The sequence below is a fragment of the Antrostomus carolinensis genome, unplaced genomic scaffold (genome assembly GCF_000700745.2).
Source record: "Antrostomus carolinensis isolate BGI_N321 unplaced genomic scaffold, ASM70074v2 scaffold3959, whole genome shotgun sequence".
Classification (NCBI taxonomy): Eukaryota; Metazoa; Chordata; class Aves; order Caprimulgiformes; family Caprimulgidae; genus Antrostomus; species Antrostomus carolinensis.
Window position 1 is genome coordinate 29,155 of NW_010337707.1, and position 20,328 is coordinate 49,482.

Genomic DNA, 20,328 nt, shown 5'->3' on the forward strand with positions numbered 1-20,328 from the left:
TGAGCCTACTCTTGGCCTCAGACAGGAAAAGCAGTTTCAAATCTCCTTCTCTTTTCTTTCTCTTTAAGAAACACCCACTTAGAAAGTGCTATTACTCTTTGTATTAAAAAGGGGAGACTTTTGCTGCTGAAATAAAACACACATTTACACTAACTTACAAAAGGAAATTCAATAGCTTTACCAGAGTCAACCGTAAATCTTTTTTTTTTTTTTTAAAGCCCTCTGGTTTAACTAGCCAGAGATTTAGAAGTAATTTCCCTCTTCCCTCCACAATTTTCAAAAGCCAAAATGCAAGCTTCCCACAGAAGAATTCCTTAAATCCACAAAAAAAAAGATGTGGAAAAGATGGATTCATAAATTTCAGTTTTGAAAGAGTGGAAGCATCATAGAATTGTTTCACATTTAGTTTAAATCTGTGAGTTCAGTAGTTTCTATGAAAAAAATAATCCCAAACTTAAGATTTTTTCAATAAATGTATGTGCCCAATGTCAGATTTTTATACTTCCTATATGTAAACATCACAAATACCCAAAGTTCACCTAAGCTAGGATGATATTTAGGAGAAATTACTTTTAACCACTTGGGTTTGGACTTCATAAATATCAAGCTGCTAAAAGTTTAAGAGGATAAAAATGGTCACGGCACTTTTTGGCAAAAAAGAGAAAATATGCCTGTAATAGTGATGCAACAACTGCTTGTCAGTAACTGTATTAGGCTGAGCAAATACACCTAATACCAGTAGAGTTTCTTCAAATAGAGACCTCTTTTTGTTTGTCAGTAACAAATCATTACTCTTTACTAGAGCCACCTGGCACTAATAAAGTGCTCTGAGAAACGTCAGCTGGCTAGCAAATTGTGACACTTGCTGTTAAAGCTCAAGCAGCCTTGCAGGAAAGCAGAATCCTTAGTTTCTCTTTTTGTTTTTTGAGATACTTAGCTTTTGTTTATTTTGGTCCAGAAGTAAAAAAAATTATTTATATTCATGTTAGCTTGTTAAAGAATTATCCATTTGAAAAAAAGGAGGTCTCTTTTCCCCCAGACCATTCATATTATCATACTATTTTTAACCAGAAAAGTATGGTAACTCTTGCAAATTTGCAAACACTGCGAATTCTTTTACATCCTATCAATGGAATCATCTATAGGTGATGAGAGAAGGTCCTAATCAGCTTAGAATGCTGATTCACAAAGGGGTTACTGAGAAGGATAACTAGAAATTTAGATGTATAATCATCAATAGGTTAGAAATGACCAAGAATTGGATGGGTTAACTTTCCAAAAAACTGAAAGAACAGCAACAATAACAAAATACAGTCAATGAACTTTTGGACAAGAAGCATCAGAAGTTGATTATGTGCTGGGTATAAAAACCCATTTTAATTCTTAAATGTTCTCTCACTACATTAAAAAGAGCCAGCCCTGATCTCTTCTTGTTCGAATATCTCTTAACATAGTGAATCACTGTCCAGTCCTTTATGAACAAAATTGTTCTAGAACATATTCTATTAGAATTCTTGAATATATACTATCACTGTATTTACTAATCAACTACCTACTCAACTTTGATTCATCAGTCAATTCCAATTTTCACTTCAATCTTCCCCCTCCCACAGAAGCAACCTACTCGAACCATAACCAAGAATCTTGCTTTTTAACCTGCTAGAGGCAGAACCGTGTACTATCCAGTTTAAGAGTCAAGCATGTAAAATCTTAAGAAAGTATTGCTGGGAGAAGTGGGTTTCACTGGGTGTGTACCCAGCACAATCACACACAAGGTAACAGCTGGTGCAATGGTTCTGAAATCACTCCATCTCTGGCCCACATATGTGGTGTAGGCACGGGTCACACACACACACCAAGGACAGGAATAACGAGGCTCCGCAGCTCTGAGGAGCCCCTTTCTCTTTCCAGATTAGTACCCGGGACACAAACAAATCACTCAAAGGACTGAGAAAAGTGCCTTTACCCCTCATTACTCCCTTGGGACACATTACAAAGCAAGCAGACTTGGTTCTAAAAACTGAATTTTAACCAGTAATTTAAAAGTTACAAGGTCCCATATGACATTAGGAGTTCATTAAGTCACTGGGCTCTAATTAATACTGTCAGATCTAAAAGTGTGCATGTATCTCATTTAACTGTCTTTTGCTTTCTGTTTTGATTCAAAGCAAAATTGACTTTGAACTATCAGTTACACAGTAAAAGTTAAGCTGTTTCTTTCAAGCTCATTTACATACTTAGTTCCACATATAGTTAAATACAATGTAAAAACATATCTATCAAGATGTACCCTTTCATGCCCATACATTTATATAATAGAATTATAGTATCCATCCCCAACCACAGCTGATTTACATACTCCAAAAAGACTTGTAAATGCTGTGTGAGTATTTGCATGACAGCAAGTTTAGCTATTTCAATCTGCTTCATTAAACTCAAGACTCCAGATGAGTACATGTCAAACATTAAGGAGATGAAATCTGCTTCCAAAACAGTAAACTGACTGCCAGGTTGGGGGGAAAAAAAAAAAAAAAAGTTTATTCTCGTTTTGGTTGGAAGAAATGTTCTGTGTTAATGGAGAGAGTGACAGTAAAACATTTTAGAGAAACAGTAAAACAACACTGAGCATTGAAGCAAAAAAATTGGGAGAATTAAACCAATGAAGATGAAAGGCTTTTAAAAAAGGATTAAACATTATACTGCATTTACTATAAGTGCATAGGCTAGTTATTATTGACAAAAACCAACAAAACATTCAGGTTTTAAAGCAGCATATATTTTAATTAAAAAAAACAGCAAACAGACAAACAACTTTTTGAAGAGTCTATACATATATTTCATTATACACTATTTACTTCAAGCAGAACTAATTTGGTAGGAAGCATGCCCTGTATGGCTACAGCTGACAGAAGCAAGCAGCCAAAAGGAGAGGCGCAGGGAAGCTATACTTTCTCAAAATTAAAAACCTCTAAAAGTCTGTGGAATGCTGCTTACTTCAGCTCTGTTTTACAACCACTGCTGCACAGAGAAGGGATTGACTGAAACGTCTGCAGCCCGTGGCCACCCACACCATGGGAAGCACTATGATTAAAGAGAGAGCTACAGTCTTATATCTGCCAGCAAAGTCTGCTCCATGCTGTAATTATTATACTTGAAGTCTTCTTATAATCTATTGCATCTGTTGCAGCAAGTCCCCTTACATTGTCCAACCAGAAAACCATTGAACATGAACAGCAAGTTATTTTTAATGTGCACAAATGACTTGAAAACTGGATACTTTAAATACTTCTCTTTTAAGTTTGTGAAAACATTTTGCCTTATAGTATAGCCAGTGTCATAGTGAAAGGAGATCTACCACTGAAACATTCACTTTAACCTACTTACCAAGATATAGGCTGACACACCACCCTTTCCCCCCACATCTTTATAATGAGCTAAGTCATTGCTTTAAATCTTTAAAGCACAAAAACTATGTGAATTGTGGATTAGACATGTGTCTAAGAGAACACTAAAATATTACAATTCCATCTGACACTTTGTTAAGTGATTACACACATTGAACATTTCTGATGACCTGATGATTTAAAGGTATTACTTCTCCCTTTCTCTTTAAGAATGTTTAATATTTCATAGTAATAGTAACTTTGAAAACAATAAAATACACCCTAAATATCAAAATATGTAGCAGTTCTCTTAGTAGAAAATTTTATTTCAAATTCTATTCTCTGCAGTAAGCAGTAAAAAGATTCAAAATTTATATTCCCTGCACTTACCAATATTTTTTGGTGCTCTATCACACAAAATTAAGCAGTACAACACTGTTGTTGGAAGCACAACACACAGCTGTTATTGCACTCTTCCCTACCAAATTTATGAGCCAGCCTGTACCATTTCAATTATTTTGCCAAAAGGTGGCTGCACAGATGCTCCTATGAAAAGCACAGGTTGTCTACTGGCTATAAATACCAAGAGTTACATTAACCAGTGTGCCACCACCTAGTGAAGAAGGATGTACCAAAAGCAAGGTTGAATGAAAAAGTCAAGGACTGGGTAAAAGCCCAGTCCTCTCCACCTACTCTAGAACACTGAGGAAACATCTTTAGAACCTCTTTGATACAAACCTTTGATTAGAGGCAAGGATAAATTCCACAGATAGTGACTGAGGAAAAGTGCTACAAATACTCTGGAAGGACCAGAGAAAAAGACAGAAAAAATAATAGGAAAAGTATATAAGCAAGATACATACTTTAATCAATATCAGATGTCTTTCATCCGAAGGAATACACTGTGGTCTTTGCAGTGATCAACGTTCCTCATGATTATTTGCACAGGTTAAAGGAGGAATGGCAACTCCTCTTTTCCAAACATACCAAAAAAAACGTAAGATCCCTAAAACCACAAGAGTGAGTCTCAGAAAGTGATTAAGTAACTCTGAACTACTTTGGCCTCCAGGAAACTGAACATTTTCCATTTCTCTCTTGGACGCATGCCCCCTGGAACACAGACCTCTCTTCCCACAACTGCTAGGGAAAAAACAGATACCCTGGTCCACACCTCCCCTCCCCCTTAAACTAGTATTATCCTCTAATTATTTTGTCTTTTACCTATGGTAAAATAATATAGTGATACTGTTACAAAGATAAGAAATAGTTCAAAGCAACTAGTTATTTATTTTAGTCTGAATATTACTAAAATTAGTGTTTTCCCCCTAGAAGGGAGAAACAACGAAAATAAAGTTTTAAATATTGCATTTGTAATAAAACCATGGTAAAATCTATGCTCTATGACACAGATTCTTTCTCCTCTAACTTTCTCAATAATAAATAGCAGGCAAAGTTTGTTCATAATTTTAACTCAAATATCTCAGTTCAGTTCTTAATCCCTCTCTTTCAAAACTGTCTAGATAACAAGGAAAAAACGTGTGTATGACATCTAGTAATTCATAACCCTTTTAATAGACACATTACCCATATATGTCATTAACATAGTATTCTTATCTCGGATACATAATTTATTGTAAATCCATCATTATTTTAATATTTTTCTGCATCAAATGATCTTGAGGCTTATTTGCCTCTGTGGAATGATAAATTATTTAGGCTCTTCCCAACTCAGTAAGTAACAGATCTTGAGGTTCAGTACAATTTGTGCACTAAGAATCTTCTTCAGGTTACCTTAAATTCCCATCTCCTAGAAAAATGCGAGCATGTAGATTTGCTTTTGTAAAGATAAGAGGATACTTTAAAAAAGAAAAAGCTTTTTACATTATGTGTAATGTACATTTACATTTACATGATTCTTAACATATCATGTTTTTTCATAACAACATTTTATGATGTGTTCTTGCAAACAATTAGTCCTATAGATCTCCTCTTAAGGTCCACAGGCATTTTTTCAATCTTGGAAGTTTAGATTTGGCCTTAGAGTAACCATCTGACAAAACATGCATATAAGTAAATAGAGTATGTAGTCAGTTTTATTAAAAGACAAGTATATTGGCCACAAAATCCAATCAACACTCTTCCCCTAAGAACAGACTATCATCATTCCAATGTACAATCTACAATTTCATGTATAAATTAACACATCTGTATTAAAGCTGGTAATGTTAGAGAGAGACTTGAAGAGATGGAACATTGTCTCTTTAAATGACAATGATTTATATTAAACTAAGCTTATAAGCAACAGTGGTAAAAACAAGCCAAAAAATGTTCTTTTATGATGGTCACACTCTCCATTTATGTCATTCCTTTTCTTCCAAAAAACATAGAATACAGTGTAGTTGCATTTCTTTGAGATATGCTGGCGTGCAGACATCTATTCCATCAAAAGAGCGTTCAAGGAAAAGGAAATGTTTTGCAAAAAAAGCATATTGTAACCTGCCCTACCTTGTGTTAGATGTGTGACTTCAAAATGGTAGTATACACCCTAATGAATTAAATTCCTACTACAAAGAAGTTGGTAAGGAAGCTAGTAAACATCTAACAGATAAAAGCTCTTCAGGTTGTAAAGAGAAAATACTCTCTCACTTTTGAGTACTTACTTATATACAAATTCACACTGTGGGAAAATTCAGTCTAGCAGAGGATCTTGGAATTGCCTTAGAGAAAGACATTCTGCCAAGGAGACTGTTGTTTCAGGGAACCTCTAAGGTGACCTATCATTTGGTAAAGGTATGAACAGAACTTCCAAGTAATCACCCCACACATACTGGAATGAGGCCCAACTTCTGGTGGAGAGGGCCTAGATCCCTTGAATGCTTTTGCTCTCCTACAGAATATTCTAACATACCTCACCAGCTTTGCGGAAATTTTCTTCATGTAAGCACTATGCCACATTTATTTCAGTAACTAAAATAAAACAAATAGGTAAGAATAACAGAGGTGTTTCTTTTTAAAAAACCCTAAAAATGAGAAATAGTAAACATAAGTTTTGGAGAAGAAAACAGTCAAGTGAATCTAAGCCAAATATACAGACAGGAACTCACAGCTGGGCCCAAAGAGACCAAGATATGCAAACGCTAAACAACCACTGATCCTGGGGAAAAAAGAGGGGCAAGGGGGAGAAGGTATATCAGTCTCTGACCAGTAGATGAGGATGGGAACAGTAAAAAACCAAGACGTGAACAAGTTCTGGACAAATGGATCTCTTCTTCATTACTGAGGCAAAATCGTTCATCTCGGGAAACCCAGATCCTGAGCCTACAGCTCATTATCTTGTAACATAAAGATACCTCCACAAAATCAGTGAGAACTGACAAACAAGTGGGCTTGATGATTCACAGTATGAACTACTGCCCAGCTGAGAGACAATATGTTTTATTGTTCTTTTTAGTTAAAAACAGTACCCACTATCATCTGGTTAGGGTGATCAGCAGACAGGGATTACAAACAGCCTTGAACTCTCAAATGCTGATATGCAAACTTCTCTTGACAGGAGAAAAATGTTAAAACTATTCGCCGACTGTGAAACTGTCTCCCTGCCCAAAACTAGGCTCCTGTAAGAATCATCCAGACCAAAGAGGCAAAAAATGGAACCGGCTCCCTTGACAGACGTTAAAGGACTTGCCATCACAGGAGAAAGGATATTTGTGGATGCAGAAAATCTGACTGAGTGGATTAGATACTGAGAAACCACTGTTCATTTGAAGCTTAAAGCACCCCAGTGTGAAGTCTTGCATAAGAAGTAGAGGCATTTGACTCAAACTTTCAGGTGAGATTTTAGTCTGACAACACAGAGCTAAGTCCTTCCTAGTGGGAAAGTAGTAATGAAAGAACTATGAAGAGACCAAGTCAATCCTGAAGTCCTCTTATTACTTCAACCAAGTGTATCAAAAAAGAACCTATTTTTCATTGTTTACCTGAAGAACCATGATGATCAAAATGTACGACCTGTATGAGACCCTGAGCTGCTGAGGCACTTTTGCACAGTAAGAGGTCTTCAAGGAAGAGAATAAGCCTCCTAAGATACCCACTGATAGAAGGAAGACTCACAAAAACCACCCATGCTAAGGAAAGCCAAACATATGATCACAAGCATGAGCTATTATGAAGTACTGGTACTTACAGCAAGAGAGTGTTCATACGGGAATTTGAGAATAGACTTTGAAATTCTGTCTATGTGGCAGAAAAAAACTGTTCCATTACAAAATACCAACCTATCTCTTACTTTATTGTAGCAGACTGTAATGGCTACAAATTACCCCACTAACCAGATGCATCTAGAGTCCCTGTGTGCACCTCTTAATGACCAATTAGACCAAGTAGAGAATGCATGGATAGAGAATGTTCTCTGGTGTTTCACCTTTGAGAGATTTGGAAAATATCTGGAGAACACTGTCACACACCTTCCATACCACAAGATGCTCCTTTCATCTACCAGAATACTTCCAGTACCACCAAGCTTTTATTAGATCACAACAACTCAGCATCAGTTTTTTCTTGATCTCTAATGAATGCACTCTCTTTGTGTTTCAAACATGAAATCAACAAACTTTGCTCTGGCCACCTGGGAGAAACACACTCTGACCCTTGGGCAGGAAAAATGCACACATAATCACCTGTCCCACTAGAAGTCCTTCCTATCATCATCTCTAGAGCTGTTCTCAGTGCACAGGTGGTTGGGCCAGTGACCTCTCATATGTAAGCAGCAATTGAAAGATACAGGGAAAACTACCTTAGCTGCCTAAGCCTTCCTAGGACTCTTCGTGCAAATTACAAATTGTATTCCTATGTCCTCTAATTAACATCTGCAGAAACCTCACATTGTACCACTTAAAAATAATTCAAGGTACAAGTAAGACTGAAAGAAACCTCAATGAGAAAACAAAGGGGAAAAAATCACTAGCATACCTCAAAAACAGCCTACTTATTGTAGCCTACTACTATGCTACATAGGAGAGTAATTGAAGTGCTATACATACACTGAATAAGCTATAGCTATTAAAAAAAAGCCAATAGGAGAAAAAAACACTTTATTAAATATAGTATCTTATAGGGAGTTTGTCTCTGGAAAGTAGAGCAATAATCAAATTAATTTTATTTTTCTAAAAAGCAAGTAAACCTATACCTATACAGCTTCAGTTGAGCCTCACTTGACAGCCTGTAATTTCAACTTCTGAAATAAGACTTAACAGGTTTCTTTGTATTATGTATCATTAATTTGAGACCAGTCTAAAACATCTCTGTCAAAATCAGGAATTCTTAAATCTGTGAATAAGCTTTATTTTTCTCCTTTAATATATTTTTTCCAGTGTCTTAAAGGAACCACCATGACAAGTCTAAAAGAAACCACCAGAGTATTGCAACACCCTTCCTCTGCCCTCTCAAAATGACAGCAATAGCCAGAACTATGTTGTTGTGACCCTCTGAACCAGTACTCTTAAATTACATTCTTCTACTCTTAAATTACATGCCCTAATGCTACCTCTAACAATTACTACACATGGTATGTCTGAAACAAGACAAGTTTAATTACACAGGAACAGAAATATCATAAAACCAGGTTTTTATCTAGCTAGCATCCTATCTCTGACAACAGTCAAATGAAGAAGCCATAGGAAAAGCTGCACAAGCAGAGTGGGCATCTAGTTATATTTTCCTTATCCTTCCTTCCTAGGGGTTTGGCTGCCTGTGCTCAAGGCCAGCTGTCATACAGTGCTGAGTAAGCAAGAGTTGTAAGAAGCTGGGTCCTTCTGGCTTCACTTGGGATTTAAGCACAGGCAAGGCAAATAAGGCTTTTGTTCCTTGCCTGAGCTATGTTGCAGCAGTGCCTGTGGCTGGTCATGCACCTAGGTGCTCTGGAGCCTGACACATAGCTGTCACTTCTGGCTTGACCTTGGATCTGCCTCATTGCTGTGAACCTGGTCTGGCAGTCACTGGACTCGTGGCTGACCCTGGTGATTGTCATTGGACTTGCTCTGCTCTTGCGCAACCGCGTCGTTTCTGCATAAAGCAATAGTTGCACCCGCCTTCTAGTCACCTGTGGATGCTGACTCCCCTTTCCCGTGGAAGCAGCCCACCCTTCTGGGGTAGGAGCAGCACTCCCTCACACCAAGTGTGTCAGTATCCACTGATCTACACTCAACTTCCTCTGTCATGGACTGGCCCCCTATACTCAACTTCACACAGTGCCACTCACAAGTCTTTTCCATCAGCTCGTGTCTTTAACACTCTAAATATACTTGGCCTATACCCAAGTTTTGCCTCACTGAGGTTTTTCCAAACCCTTACTGGATTTTCCAGTAAGCAGCAATTCTGTCCAAGATCTGAATTTACCTTTGCAAATGCTACATTTAGAGATGAAAAGTGTTTATTTATCCTCAGACATTTTTCCTGAATGGTCACAATTGTTATATTAGCATTGCACTGAAGCTTGACTTCCACCAAAAAAAACCCCAAAACCCCAAACATTTTACGTCCGGAACTGAAGCCAGTGAAAGAGTAGGAGTTCTCACTCTTGCTTTTGTTAGGCTTCGTATATGAATAGCAGCATTTTCCTATTTTAACTGACACGACTGCAATGATACTGATACCTTTTTTTTTTTTTTTTTGCAGAGATGGTCACAAGAATTGAGGATTTTTCTCTTAAACGAATCCCTTCTGTTTCTCTTTTCACAAACTGCACAGAATGCTTATTAAATAGTTTTGCGCAATGCTACACTTGTAAGGATGGTTCAGGCAGCTTGATGAAGTGCATAAACTCCATACTGAAGACTTTATAGAGTCCATCGACGTACACGATACTCTTCCTTGGGCCAAGCATACTGAAGACTTTATCGACGTACACGATACTCTTCCTTGGGCCAATCTGTCTTGCTATGCACTACTCCACAGGTATGTCACATCTATGCAAAGGTATTTTTGCTTGTTTCAGGTACCTTATTAAGAAACTCAGATCTGTTTCTTTCAAGAACGGCTTGGAGCTTCTGAACATAGTCTTTTTTTGTTGGATTTGGGTATTATTATTATTTTCTTCCAGATTCATAGAACTTCTTGATTTTTAAAAACACGTTGCTGTATTCTGGTGAGAGAAATGGACTGCTGTATCCAACCCAAATGACAGCCAAGGAAACAAAAGGAATTTTCCCTATGGAGAGGGGGACTATGAACTTCAAAAGGCTTGCTGTGTTTTTCTAAGAGCAACTACTAAATCACAATAGCCAGCAAGCTTAATATCTGTCACCAATCAGAAATAACTCTCCTTGTGTGTCATTATCAGATATTATCTTCTAAAATATTTAATTCAGTAATCCTTCAATGGTTTTGGTTTGGTTTTGTATACAGCCAACAAATGAACCACTCTGGTCTTCTTCAGAACAGAGAGCCTTCAGGAAAGAGTCACAGAATACTTAAGCCTCTTCAGCTTTATTCTGCACTTTGAGTATTACTCTTCTGAATGGGAAGATTTTTATTTTTTTCTTTTCCACTGCTGCAGTTCTTGATAAAAATTATGAAGCTCCACCAAGTATTTTTAGATCTGTATGCCCTTTCAGCTCATCTTTTTTTTTTTTTAACCCCGACAGATTGGATTTGCTAATTGGCTCTCACAAAAGGAGCATTCCATCTCCCCATGCTTTAGCTTTGACTGACACAAGCTTGTTTGTTTTTGACAAAATTCTGATTGACAAATTTCTGCTTAACAAATGCAAGGCATCAGAAGTCAGGTCTACACCTGCTAAGATGCGTCCTACCATTTGTTCCAAATCCTGATCACACTGTGATCTCTCACCTGTGAGTCAGCCGTTACATCTGTAAGACTGGGGTTTTTTTAGTCTTTTTACAAACTGTTTTACGGAATTTATTGTTTTCATTTTCCTTATGTATTCTCTAAAACATTTCATGTTTATTTTTTATTTTACACAGTATATGTGTGCATAGCTTTTGCATACATGGCTGAAATAACAATTCACTCAGCTTCCACTGGTTAAATTAACTGAAAATTCCTTTAAAACATCAACTAATTTATCTCCGATAATTACAAAAAGGAAAGCTGTCTTTTGACTTTTCTGGGCTTGAATACCATTGCCTTTGACAAAATGGCACACTTGAATATTTTGTATGCCCTTTCAGCTATACAGGGGGTGGAGTGTTGGCATTTAACCTGTTCTACCTACAGTAAGAATATTTTTTTTTACTTTTGCTACTATACGTAACTGAAAACCACTCTAGAATAAAGTGTCCTTCAGACACCTGTTTCATTCTGCTCCTGAGATTTAGTCTAAGAGTGTGCATATGCACTGTGTATCAGGAGAGGAGGACTAGGTGGATAAAACATAATTTTATAGTCACTGCCATTATTACGTATTTAAACTTCCTTGTGTAATACGGTGGACTGAGAACTACCCTGAAGCTAGGGTGGAGCAAATGCTTCTGATCCTTTATTGCTTAAAAAAAAAAAAAAGGAAAAAATGTCAGTTTAACTGTTGCGGAAATTACATTCACTCAGGTACGTTTGCTGTTCTTCAGTCAGTTTCATTATTAAATCGATAGATCAAGTTTAAAACAAAAAACCCCTGTATATTTAGTTTCACACATAAAAAAATAAAACTATGTAAACAAAATTTTGAACGTATAATTGAGAAGCAGTATCTTTTATGTTCTCCCTTTCTATCCAGGAAACATTTTAAAATTAGCTTTTCCTATTCAGAAAGCTAATATGCTTCCTCATTATTAATTGGCTCACAAGTCAAATACAACATTCAGGTTTCTTGGATGTAACTTTGATGGCTTGCCAACTTACAAATGCCATCAAAATCTGCATTTCCCATGCTGTCCACAGGATACAAACCTATGTAGGATTTAAAATTTCTAAAACTACATTGAGTTCCAAGAGCTTCAATGCTCTGACCAATCATGCATTGTAAGAATAATCTAAAAATCTCCAGTCATAAACAAAACAATATCATAAAAGGGATCACTTGCCTGTAATTGTCCAGAATCTCTTGTGTTTCCACAAAAGCCTCCAGAACGGGCAACCATTAGCAGCAAGATACCTGGTAGACTGGTCCTGTTTGTTTCCATTTTTATGAGACATATTTATTTAATAATTGCTTAGTTTTAACTAAGAATGGAAAATTTGTAACATAGAACAGTTTAAGTGAAATTCCCAGTTTTTACTTCTTGTTTCCAACTCCAGTGAATATCCTATTCATGCTTACTCTGTAACAGCATTATTTTATACCCATTAATTTGGTTGCAGAAGTCAAGTTCAATTTGGTCTTTCCTTAGAGGAAGCACTCATCTTTATTCATCATCCTCACGACAAGTTTGACAAATTAAAGACAAACTACCACATAATACTGGCTTTCTAATAAAACACAACCAGACGGAACCAAAGAAAGGCCACAATGTTACTACCATTAGTTTAATCCCTAAATACAACTAAATTACTCTGCTCTTTAAAAACAGTTGTGCGGGAGCACGTGTTTCTGTGCACATGCATGTTTGCGTGATGTACATACGGGCAACCGCTTCATACGGAGAGTGCCATCTCCTGGGATTTCCTGGTATAATTTTTCGCAGCTTGCTACACTCTGCAACTTTTATTAGAGTTGCTGTGCTAGTTCACTGCAAAAGGCTTACTCTAAACAAGTTACCTGAAAGAAAAGAATGGATGCCTTGCTGTACTAGATATTATGGGGAGAGCCTCATGCCTACAGAAAATAAACTTATGAAACTGGCAGCTGTGAAAAAAGTGACAGAATAAATTAAAACATGGGAGCAGCAAACCAAGTAATTTGACAACAGACACACTAAAAAAATTCTGGGATAGGTAGATGACTTGTCCCTAAAAATACAGTGTATGACAATACATAAATGGGTCACGATGAAACTGCATGTGTTGGATTTCTGGAGGCGGGGAAGAAGTTGAACCTGAGGGCAAGTGTGACTGAAATTGAGACCCCACAGTTGCTTGATGCCAGAGCGGGGGTGGACCCCCAGAGTGGGGGGTGAGTCTGCAGCCTGTCAATGTCCCCATGCTGGAACCAGGAGCTGAGCCCAAAGAGGTCTGTGACTCCATGGGAAGCTTTGGAACATCTTGTTCCTGGACTTTCATGCCGGGAAGAGCAGCAGAGGTGAACTGACTGAACCCCCATTCCCTGTCCCCTGTGCTGCTGTGGGGTGGAAGGTAGAGAAATCGGGAGCAAAATGATTGGAGCCCAGGAAGAAGGGAGGGGTGGGGGAAGGTATTGTAAGATGTGGTTGTTATGTCTACTTAGATGAATGGCAATGAATTAAATTGATTTTTCTTATAAATTTGAGTTTGTTTTGCCCGTGACCATAACTGGTGAGTGAGCCATCCCTGTCCTTCATTCCTAATCCCGTGCCCCCTTTGTTGTGTCTCCCATCCCATCTCACCAGGTTGGGGGAGTGAATGCAGGACCACATGGTCCCTCTGTGGGTCAAGCCACCACATCACATAATAAAGTTTGCCTGGGGGAAAACAGAGGAGGAGAAATAGAAAAAACCTGCACTGTGTAGAATACTATTTGTAATTTTATAACAGTGAGGAAGGCAGAAGCTGGAAGAAAGGAACGGCTCTTTCATTTTGATTCTTTTTTCTAAATCTATTTGCATGATGAGTCTTTAATTGTAACCACTTCAGAACCAAGAACGTTTTCTAAACTGTTTGTGTATAGTGTTTAATACAACAGATCCTCAGATACAAAGCCCTTAAGTACTAAAAAATATATAAATATGAAGAATTAGTCATCACCATAACAAGAAGTGGAAACATGGGTAGAATTCTTCCACATCTCTGGAATAATTACAGGCAAGAAAAGACAAAAGTCAGTTCAACTGCATGCACTGTGCACATAGAAAATAGGAAGATCATTAAATTAATTTTCACATTAGTGAGTACCTGAACTGTTGCCAAAAATTTCATTAATTTCAACACAGACCTCTCACTAGTGCAAGCAGCATTAGACAGTTAAAACTCAAAACAATGCTGTACAACCTGGGCAGTAATGAAGCTGGCTTCTAATCAGGAGAGTATTTTTAAAAAATAACGTTCTTCTTCCCCTAGAAGAGTATGTAATAAAATGCTGTGAAATGGAAAGCTGTGTACATATTAATATAAACCAAACATATGTTTACCTGTATAAAATATGAAGAATGTAATCTACAGCTATGTAAGAATATACATCACTGTTCATAATTTAGTAAAGAGCTATCTTAATAAGCAGTAAGTTGTCATTACTATGTGCCATGAACAACTATGCCCAGTTCCAAACTCTTCCTCACACACTTGGCATTACTGCATTTTAACATAATAGCCATATATCCTGCAAAATAAGCTTCTTCCCATAAAACAGGCATGGGAAGAAAATGTATAATATTTTACATAAATGATACATATTTTATATGACATATATTATACACATATATGATAAGGAAAAATATCCCTTTTTCATCTTCCATTTAACATAAAAGCTAATTTGGGCACTTTATAAAGATTTTATAAGAATCCCTGCATTTGTCAAAGATAATCTAGTCCCCCTTAGTTCCTTAATGTTTTATGAGATGCCTTACTATTCTTGTGATACAAATATTGAAAATGCTTTGGTAACTCATTCCAAATAGAAGCCAAAATACATGAAAGCATGCAAACACACAGGTTTCACAATCCCTGAGCTTTTCTTGACGTGTCTTCTTTCCAGTTTTTTCCATCTATGTCTACTCTCTAACTTTTCTCTTGTAATCCTTCTATTACAGTTTGTATGAGACTTCCTCAGAAGTCACTAAATAATCTTGAAAAGTCCCCGTAAATCAATGAGCAACTCTTCCCTGAGAGACAAAACAGCAAGTCCACTTAAATCCTAAAATTTTAAGAAATTTCATTTTGCTGAATTCCTGGTCTTATAACAGTGTTGCTTTCCTTCTACTCCTGAATACTGTTGCCTAACCAAAATATATGTTAATAAATTAAACTATTAAGAATGACAATTATGGTAACATCTGATCAGACAGCTGGATGAACCAAAATATGGGCAAAGAAGCACTTGGCATCCAACTCTTACAAAGAACACCTATTACTTTTTCAGCCATTAATATAAAGTGGCCTTGCATGTAGTATAGATACTCATATTTCCAGAAATGAAAATTTGGCCAAGCCCAAAAACCATGTCTAAAAACTCAAGCTAAGGCTGATAAGCTTTCCACTCCTATGTTTAAGCTATTACGTATACACAGTCTTGTTCCTTTGCATTCCACTGAGGGAAAGCAGAGCACTGAAAAAATGTATCTAATATTTAAAAAACAAAACAAAACAAAACGAGGGATATTAACTGTTCCTGTTTTACCCAGTTTGAAAAGGGGGCTGTAACACTCTCACAAGTATGTGTGGCCTTCCAAAACAGTGCAACAAAAACAGTATCTGAAGCAAATTCCAAAGCCATAAACTATTCATAAACATGGTTTATAAACTGAGAGCAGAGAAGGAGGTGTGACCAAGTTAATAAAATGGAAATGTACTTCAGAAAAGCTATTTGCTGCAATGTGCTTGCAAGAGTAATCTGCAGTGAAAGGAAGCTGTTCTAGCCCCACCAGACAGAAGCCAATGTCAGAACCACACTTACTGCACAGCTTCAAAATTCTGCTCAGAGAAGGCCAGCTGGAGAAACTAAATCACTTTCTTTCTTAGAGACTAATGTCACCAGGTCATAATTGATTTCATCAGTAGAAATCTGTGTCAGCATGTATCTTGGCTTCATACACTGCATCTGGCTGTACAGAAGACCTATGGAACCTAGGTTCCAGCACCAAAATTCAGAATCATTATTAAAAAAAAAAAAATTCTACCATTTTAAACAGCACCTGATTCTAATAACACGGCAGTCTACATTGCCCATTTTAATTAACTTCCAAGTAATTTCTTTGCTCATTTTCTTCTTCCAGAGGATTTACAGACCTGCACGGTCTTGGTTTCTGAAACTTAGTAATAATAATGCAGCTCAAGTGAGTAGTTACCCTTCTTGTCATTAAAAACAACATGACAATGTTCTATGACAATGGTAGGAAAGTTAACAATTACACAAGCATCAAATACATTTTTTGCTACTTTGAAAATGAAATTTAGTAGCTGAAAACAAAAGACCTGAGATCAGCCTTCCTGTCAATGACCTTAGCCAAAGACACACTGAAAGGCCACAAAGTACTCTTTAGGAACCTGCACTTGCCATGACAAAAAGCAAGGTATAATTTAATAGTCAGTGTACCTAGCTATAAAAACAAAGGAAAGAATAATATTGACCACTAACTTGCCTGAATAATATAATTTTCTAATCAGATATAGCTTTGCATTTTGGGAGGAAAATTTTCACGTAAGCCACATTTAAAACCCATAAAACCAGGAAGCAACCTTAAAAAGGAGGGCTTTGTTATTGTTGTTAAAATCAAACAGTTAATAGCAAGCAAGTAAAGTTGTCTGTCCCATTACACACTTCTCACTTTTTAGTTGTTTGGGTGGGGGGTTTTGGTTGGTTGGTTGGTTTGGTTTGCCTTTATACATTTTCTATTTTCTACTGTCAACTAAATGTACACCCAAAGATCCCAATTTATTTGATGCATGCTGACTTACACAGTGAACTACTTTACCTTTTTAAAACTGAGTATTCCTCCACAGTGTATGCCAAAATATTAAGTCAAGGAGATAAAATTAACTACCAGCTGCAGGGCCAAAGGACAAGGTTACTGTGAATGTTACTCCTACAGAAGCTGAACAGCAGGTCCTATATGTAAACCCCGTTTCCATGGCTCCTGTGTCAGTGTGCATGAACCCGACACAGAGCCCCATTCTGTGTGGTCATGGATGGCTTTCCATCCGCTTCATCTATGGAGAGCTTAAATACCTTAGATAATCTATCATCTCATTCCAAGTACAGGCAAGTTTTCCATAATTCTAAAAACGTTTTAAGTAGCATTCAAATTTCAAAGCTGTATTTAGAATTAATTTCTGGATTTCAATTCCCTTTACATCATGTAGCCACAAAACTACCTTCCTCCCCACTCCTAAGAATTTGTTTCAACTATATATTTTAGAGTTTTGACTATTTTTTCCATAGTGTACCACAGTATATTTGGCATCTTAGTACCAGAGAGTGAATATGACTGCTGTAAAGAGCTCCCACCATGTTACAAACAAGGCTGAGGTTAGATAAAACCTCTGCAGAGGCTGGTCGTCCAGTCAATATGAAGACAGCTGATGCAAACCTCAAATTACAGCTCTCATAGCTAATGTGTCTTGATTCCTTTCTGAGACAATGTTTTGAGACACATCTAATAGGAAAAATAAAGGCATTCAGAAAGAAGCCATTTAAGTACATTCTAGGTGGGTCAACAGACTTACTGTACATTGAGGTTTCTTTGAAAATAGAAATCATTATCATGCATGGAAAAAAAAACCCCCTTCAAGAGTGGCAAAATACTTAACTTAGGTTCTGTAAAAGAAGCATGACAGTCTTTATTATATCACAGTTGCTGGTGACAAGAATTACAATGCCAATTAGGAAAAGGAGATAAAACCACTTTCTTCAAAAAGCTCTGTGATGATGCAGACTTGACAGTAAGAAACAGAGAAGAAATTCTAATGACTATAGAAAAGAATTTAATAATACCTTTCCTTTTAATCTCAACTTTTGTATCCTTATTCTATATCCCTCACCTATCCTTTTTTTTTCTAATTAGCTGTTTCTTTCCCTTCAATCAAAATATGAATGTATTACATTTCAGATTATATTATGCTACACCCACTTTAGGCAACTAGGGAAGTGCTGAATGATAAAAATAGCCAGTCAGATATGTTTGTGCTTTGAAATTCTCTGTGTCCTCTTCCCTATCACTTTTAGGTTAACTCTTGACTCGTCGAGTCACAATGACTATTAAAGTTGATTCAAACACACAGAATGGGTGGGAAAATTCCTCCAGACTACAGTGAGGTTTGAATCAAATGCTTACATGTTAGTCCCCATCTAAGACAGCTTCAGGTAGCAGTGCTGCCAAAAGCAGCAATCCCACCTTCATTCATCCCCGGCTGTTCTTGTTTACTTGATACTTTTTCTTATATTAGCAACACCATCAGTTTTGTTACATCAATCAGGTAAGGCAACTGATCTAGATTAACAACTGCTTTTTTCCCCTCACAGAAATCAAAGCTATCCGTAGAAGACTGGCTGGGTACAACTCTTCCTCATGACCTAACAGCCTTAATTCATATGCCAAATTTTGCTCTGTTTGATAAGTAAGTGCATGCTATTGTGCACCTCCTATGTCATTATGAAGAATATATCCAACAAGAAAGACTAAATTAGAAAAGGCAGAAATTTTTTTTGCATCACTTTACTTTGGCATTCAAGCATTGCTGCACTGTGAATTCCAAGTATACTGACCTTAGGAAAAGCCTTTTGAAAAAGGTTAAAGGCAGGAAGAAAATAAGGGTGATTTTACTTAGCATTAAGTTGCTCAGAATTTCATGGTGTGTGGTACAGCCCACCAAATAGGTACATACAAGCACCCAAGGGCATCTGCAAGTTTGTGAGAACTAGCTGCTGAGAATTACTGCACCTAAATCAACAATACTACACAGTTAAATACACCTTTTTACCAACATAAACATCTGCAATGTCATTACCTATTTTAAAATAATTTGTGCATCCTAGCATTACATGCATATCTAGATAAACTGTCATGTACAAAGTCAACTTGTAAGTATGAAACAAACTACTCAGAGAAGCTTTAGTGACTTGTATATAAATAATGACCAGGCTGCTACATTCTCACCAGTTGAGAGGACTATCAGATATAAAAAAATACATTAACAACTCCATTAGTATTTTTTAACCATATTTTGATACGGACCCATGGAGAATGCAAGGACATAAAATCAACAACACTGCACCCTCAAATTGTTATTCAGCAACGTAAAGCATTAAGCATTAATGTGCTGCAAGTTATTGACATGCTGATGTGCTTTGCTAGTTTAGTGTGGAAATATATAAAACATGAACAGATGTGCCATGCAAAACCCTAAGCTTGGGATTAAAGTTAGGGATCCACTATTCCTTAAGTCACTAAACATAAATTCACACACAAGCACTATTCCTCCCCTCTCTGATGGCCTTTGAAGAATGTTTGGATACAATTAAATTCTTCATAGGCAGGAGATTAAACAAAAGCAAAAAAGAATAAAATTAAAGAGCAAATATAAGCTGTTTTCAAAACAAACTATGGCATTTCTCCAGATTATTTATTTTATCCTCATTGAAAGGTTTTTTTTTTTTTAAATAACATTTGCTTCTCTTTTGATTTATAGTTTTTCCTCACTATTCACAGTTACTTGATTTGGTGCACCTACTAGTTTAAAAGCTATAAAAAATACTCACTTTAAAACGCCATACCTTTTCAATATTTAAAATGACAGACTAGCACTAAATGTGTTATAATTAGAGAGATATATACTTCAACACAATATGTATGCAAATCATGTTTGGAGCAGTTTCTTGAACGACAGTGTCTCTATGCTATAGATGTAGCACCTTTAAATAATCAATTTAATTCAAAGCAGTTCTGGGAAAGATTCATTCACTTACCCGTATCCAGCTGTTGGCCTTCAATTCCACGGGGCTCTGTGGTTCACTGCTGTATAGACAACATAAGCACCACATCAGAGTCTTCTGGCTTTCATCTGCAGAAAAAAAAGCAAATGAGAGAAAAAAAAAAAAAAAAGAAGAAAAATCAAAACACAGACAGAATTACACACAACAATCCCTACCCATCCACAAAACTAAAGCCCTAAATATCAATCTAAACTCATAATGCTTCTATTCTA

General features: G+C 36.8%; 1 protein-coding gene across 1 annotated transcript in view; it reads right to left on the reverse strand.

The window, feature by feature from the left end:
- The window catches only part of FANCC (FA complementation group C), a gene marked incomplete at its 3' end in the record, with an annotated part of 58,791 nt that overhangs the window by 25,753 nt on the left and 12,710 nt on the right, over positions 1–20,328 (reverse strand). Inside the window, exon 4 of the mRNA XM_010175254.2 lies at positions 20,090–20,184. Within this exon, the coding sequence (XP_010173556.1) occupies positions 20,090–20,184 (95 nt within the window). The remainder of the gene's footprint in view (positions 1–20,089; positions 20,185–20,328) is intronic.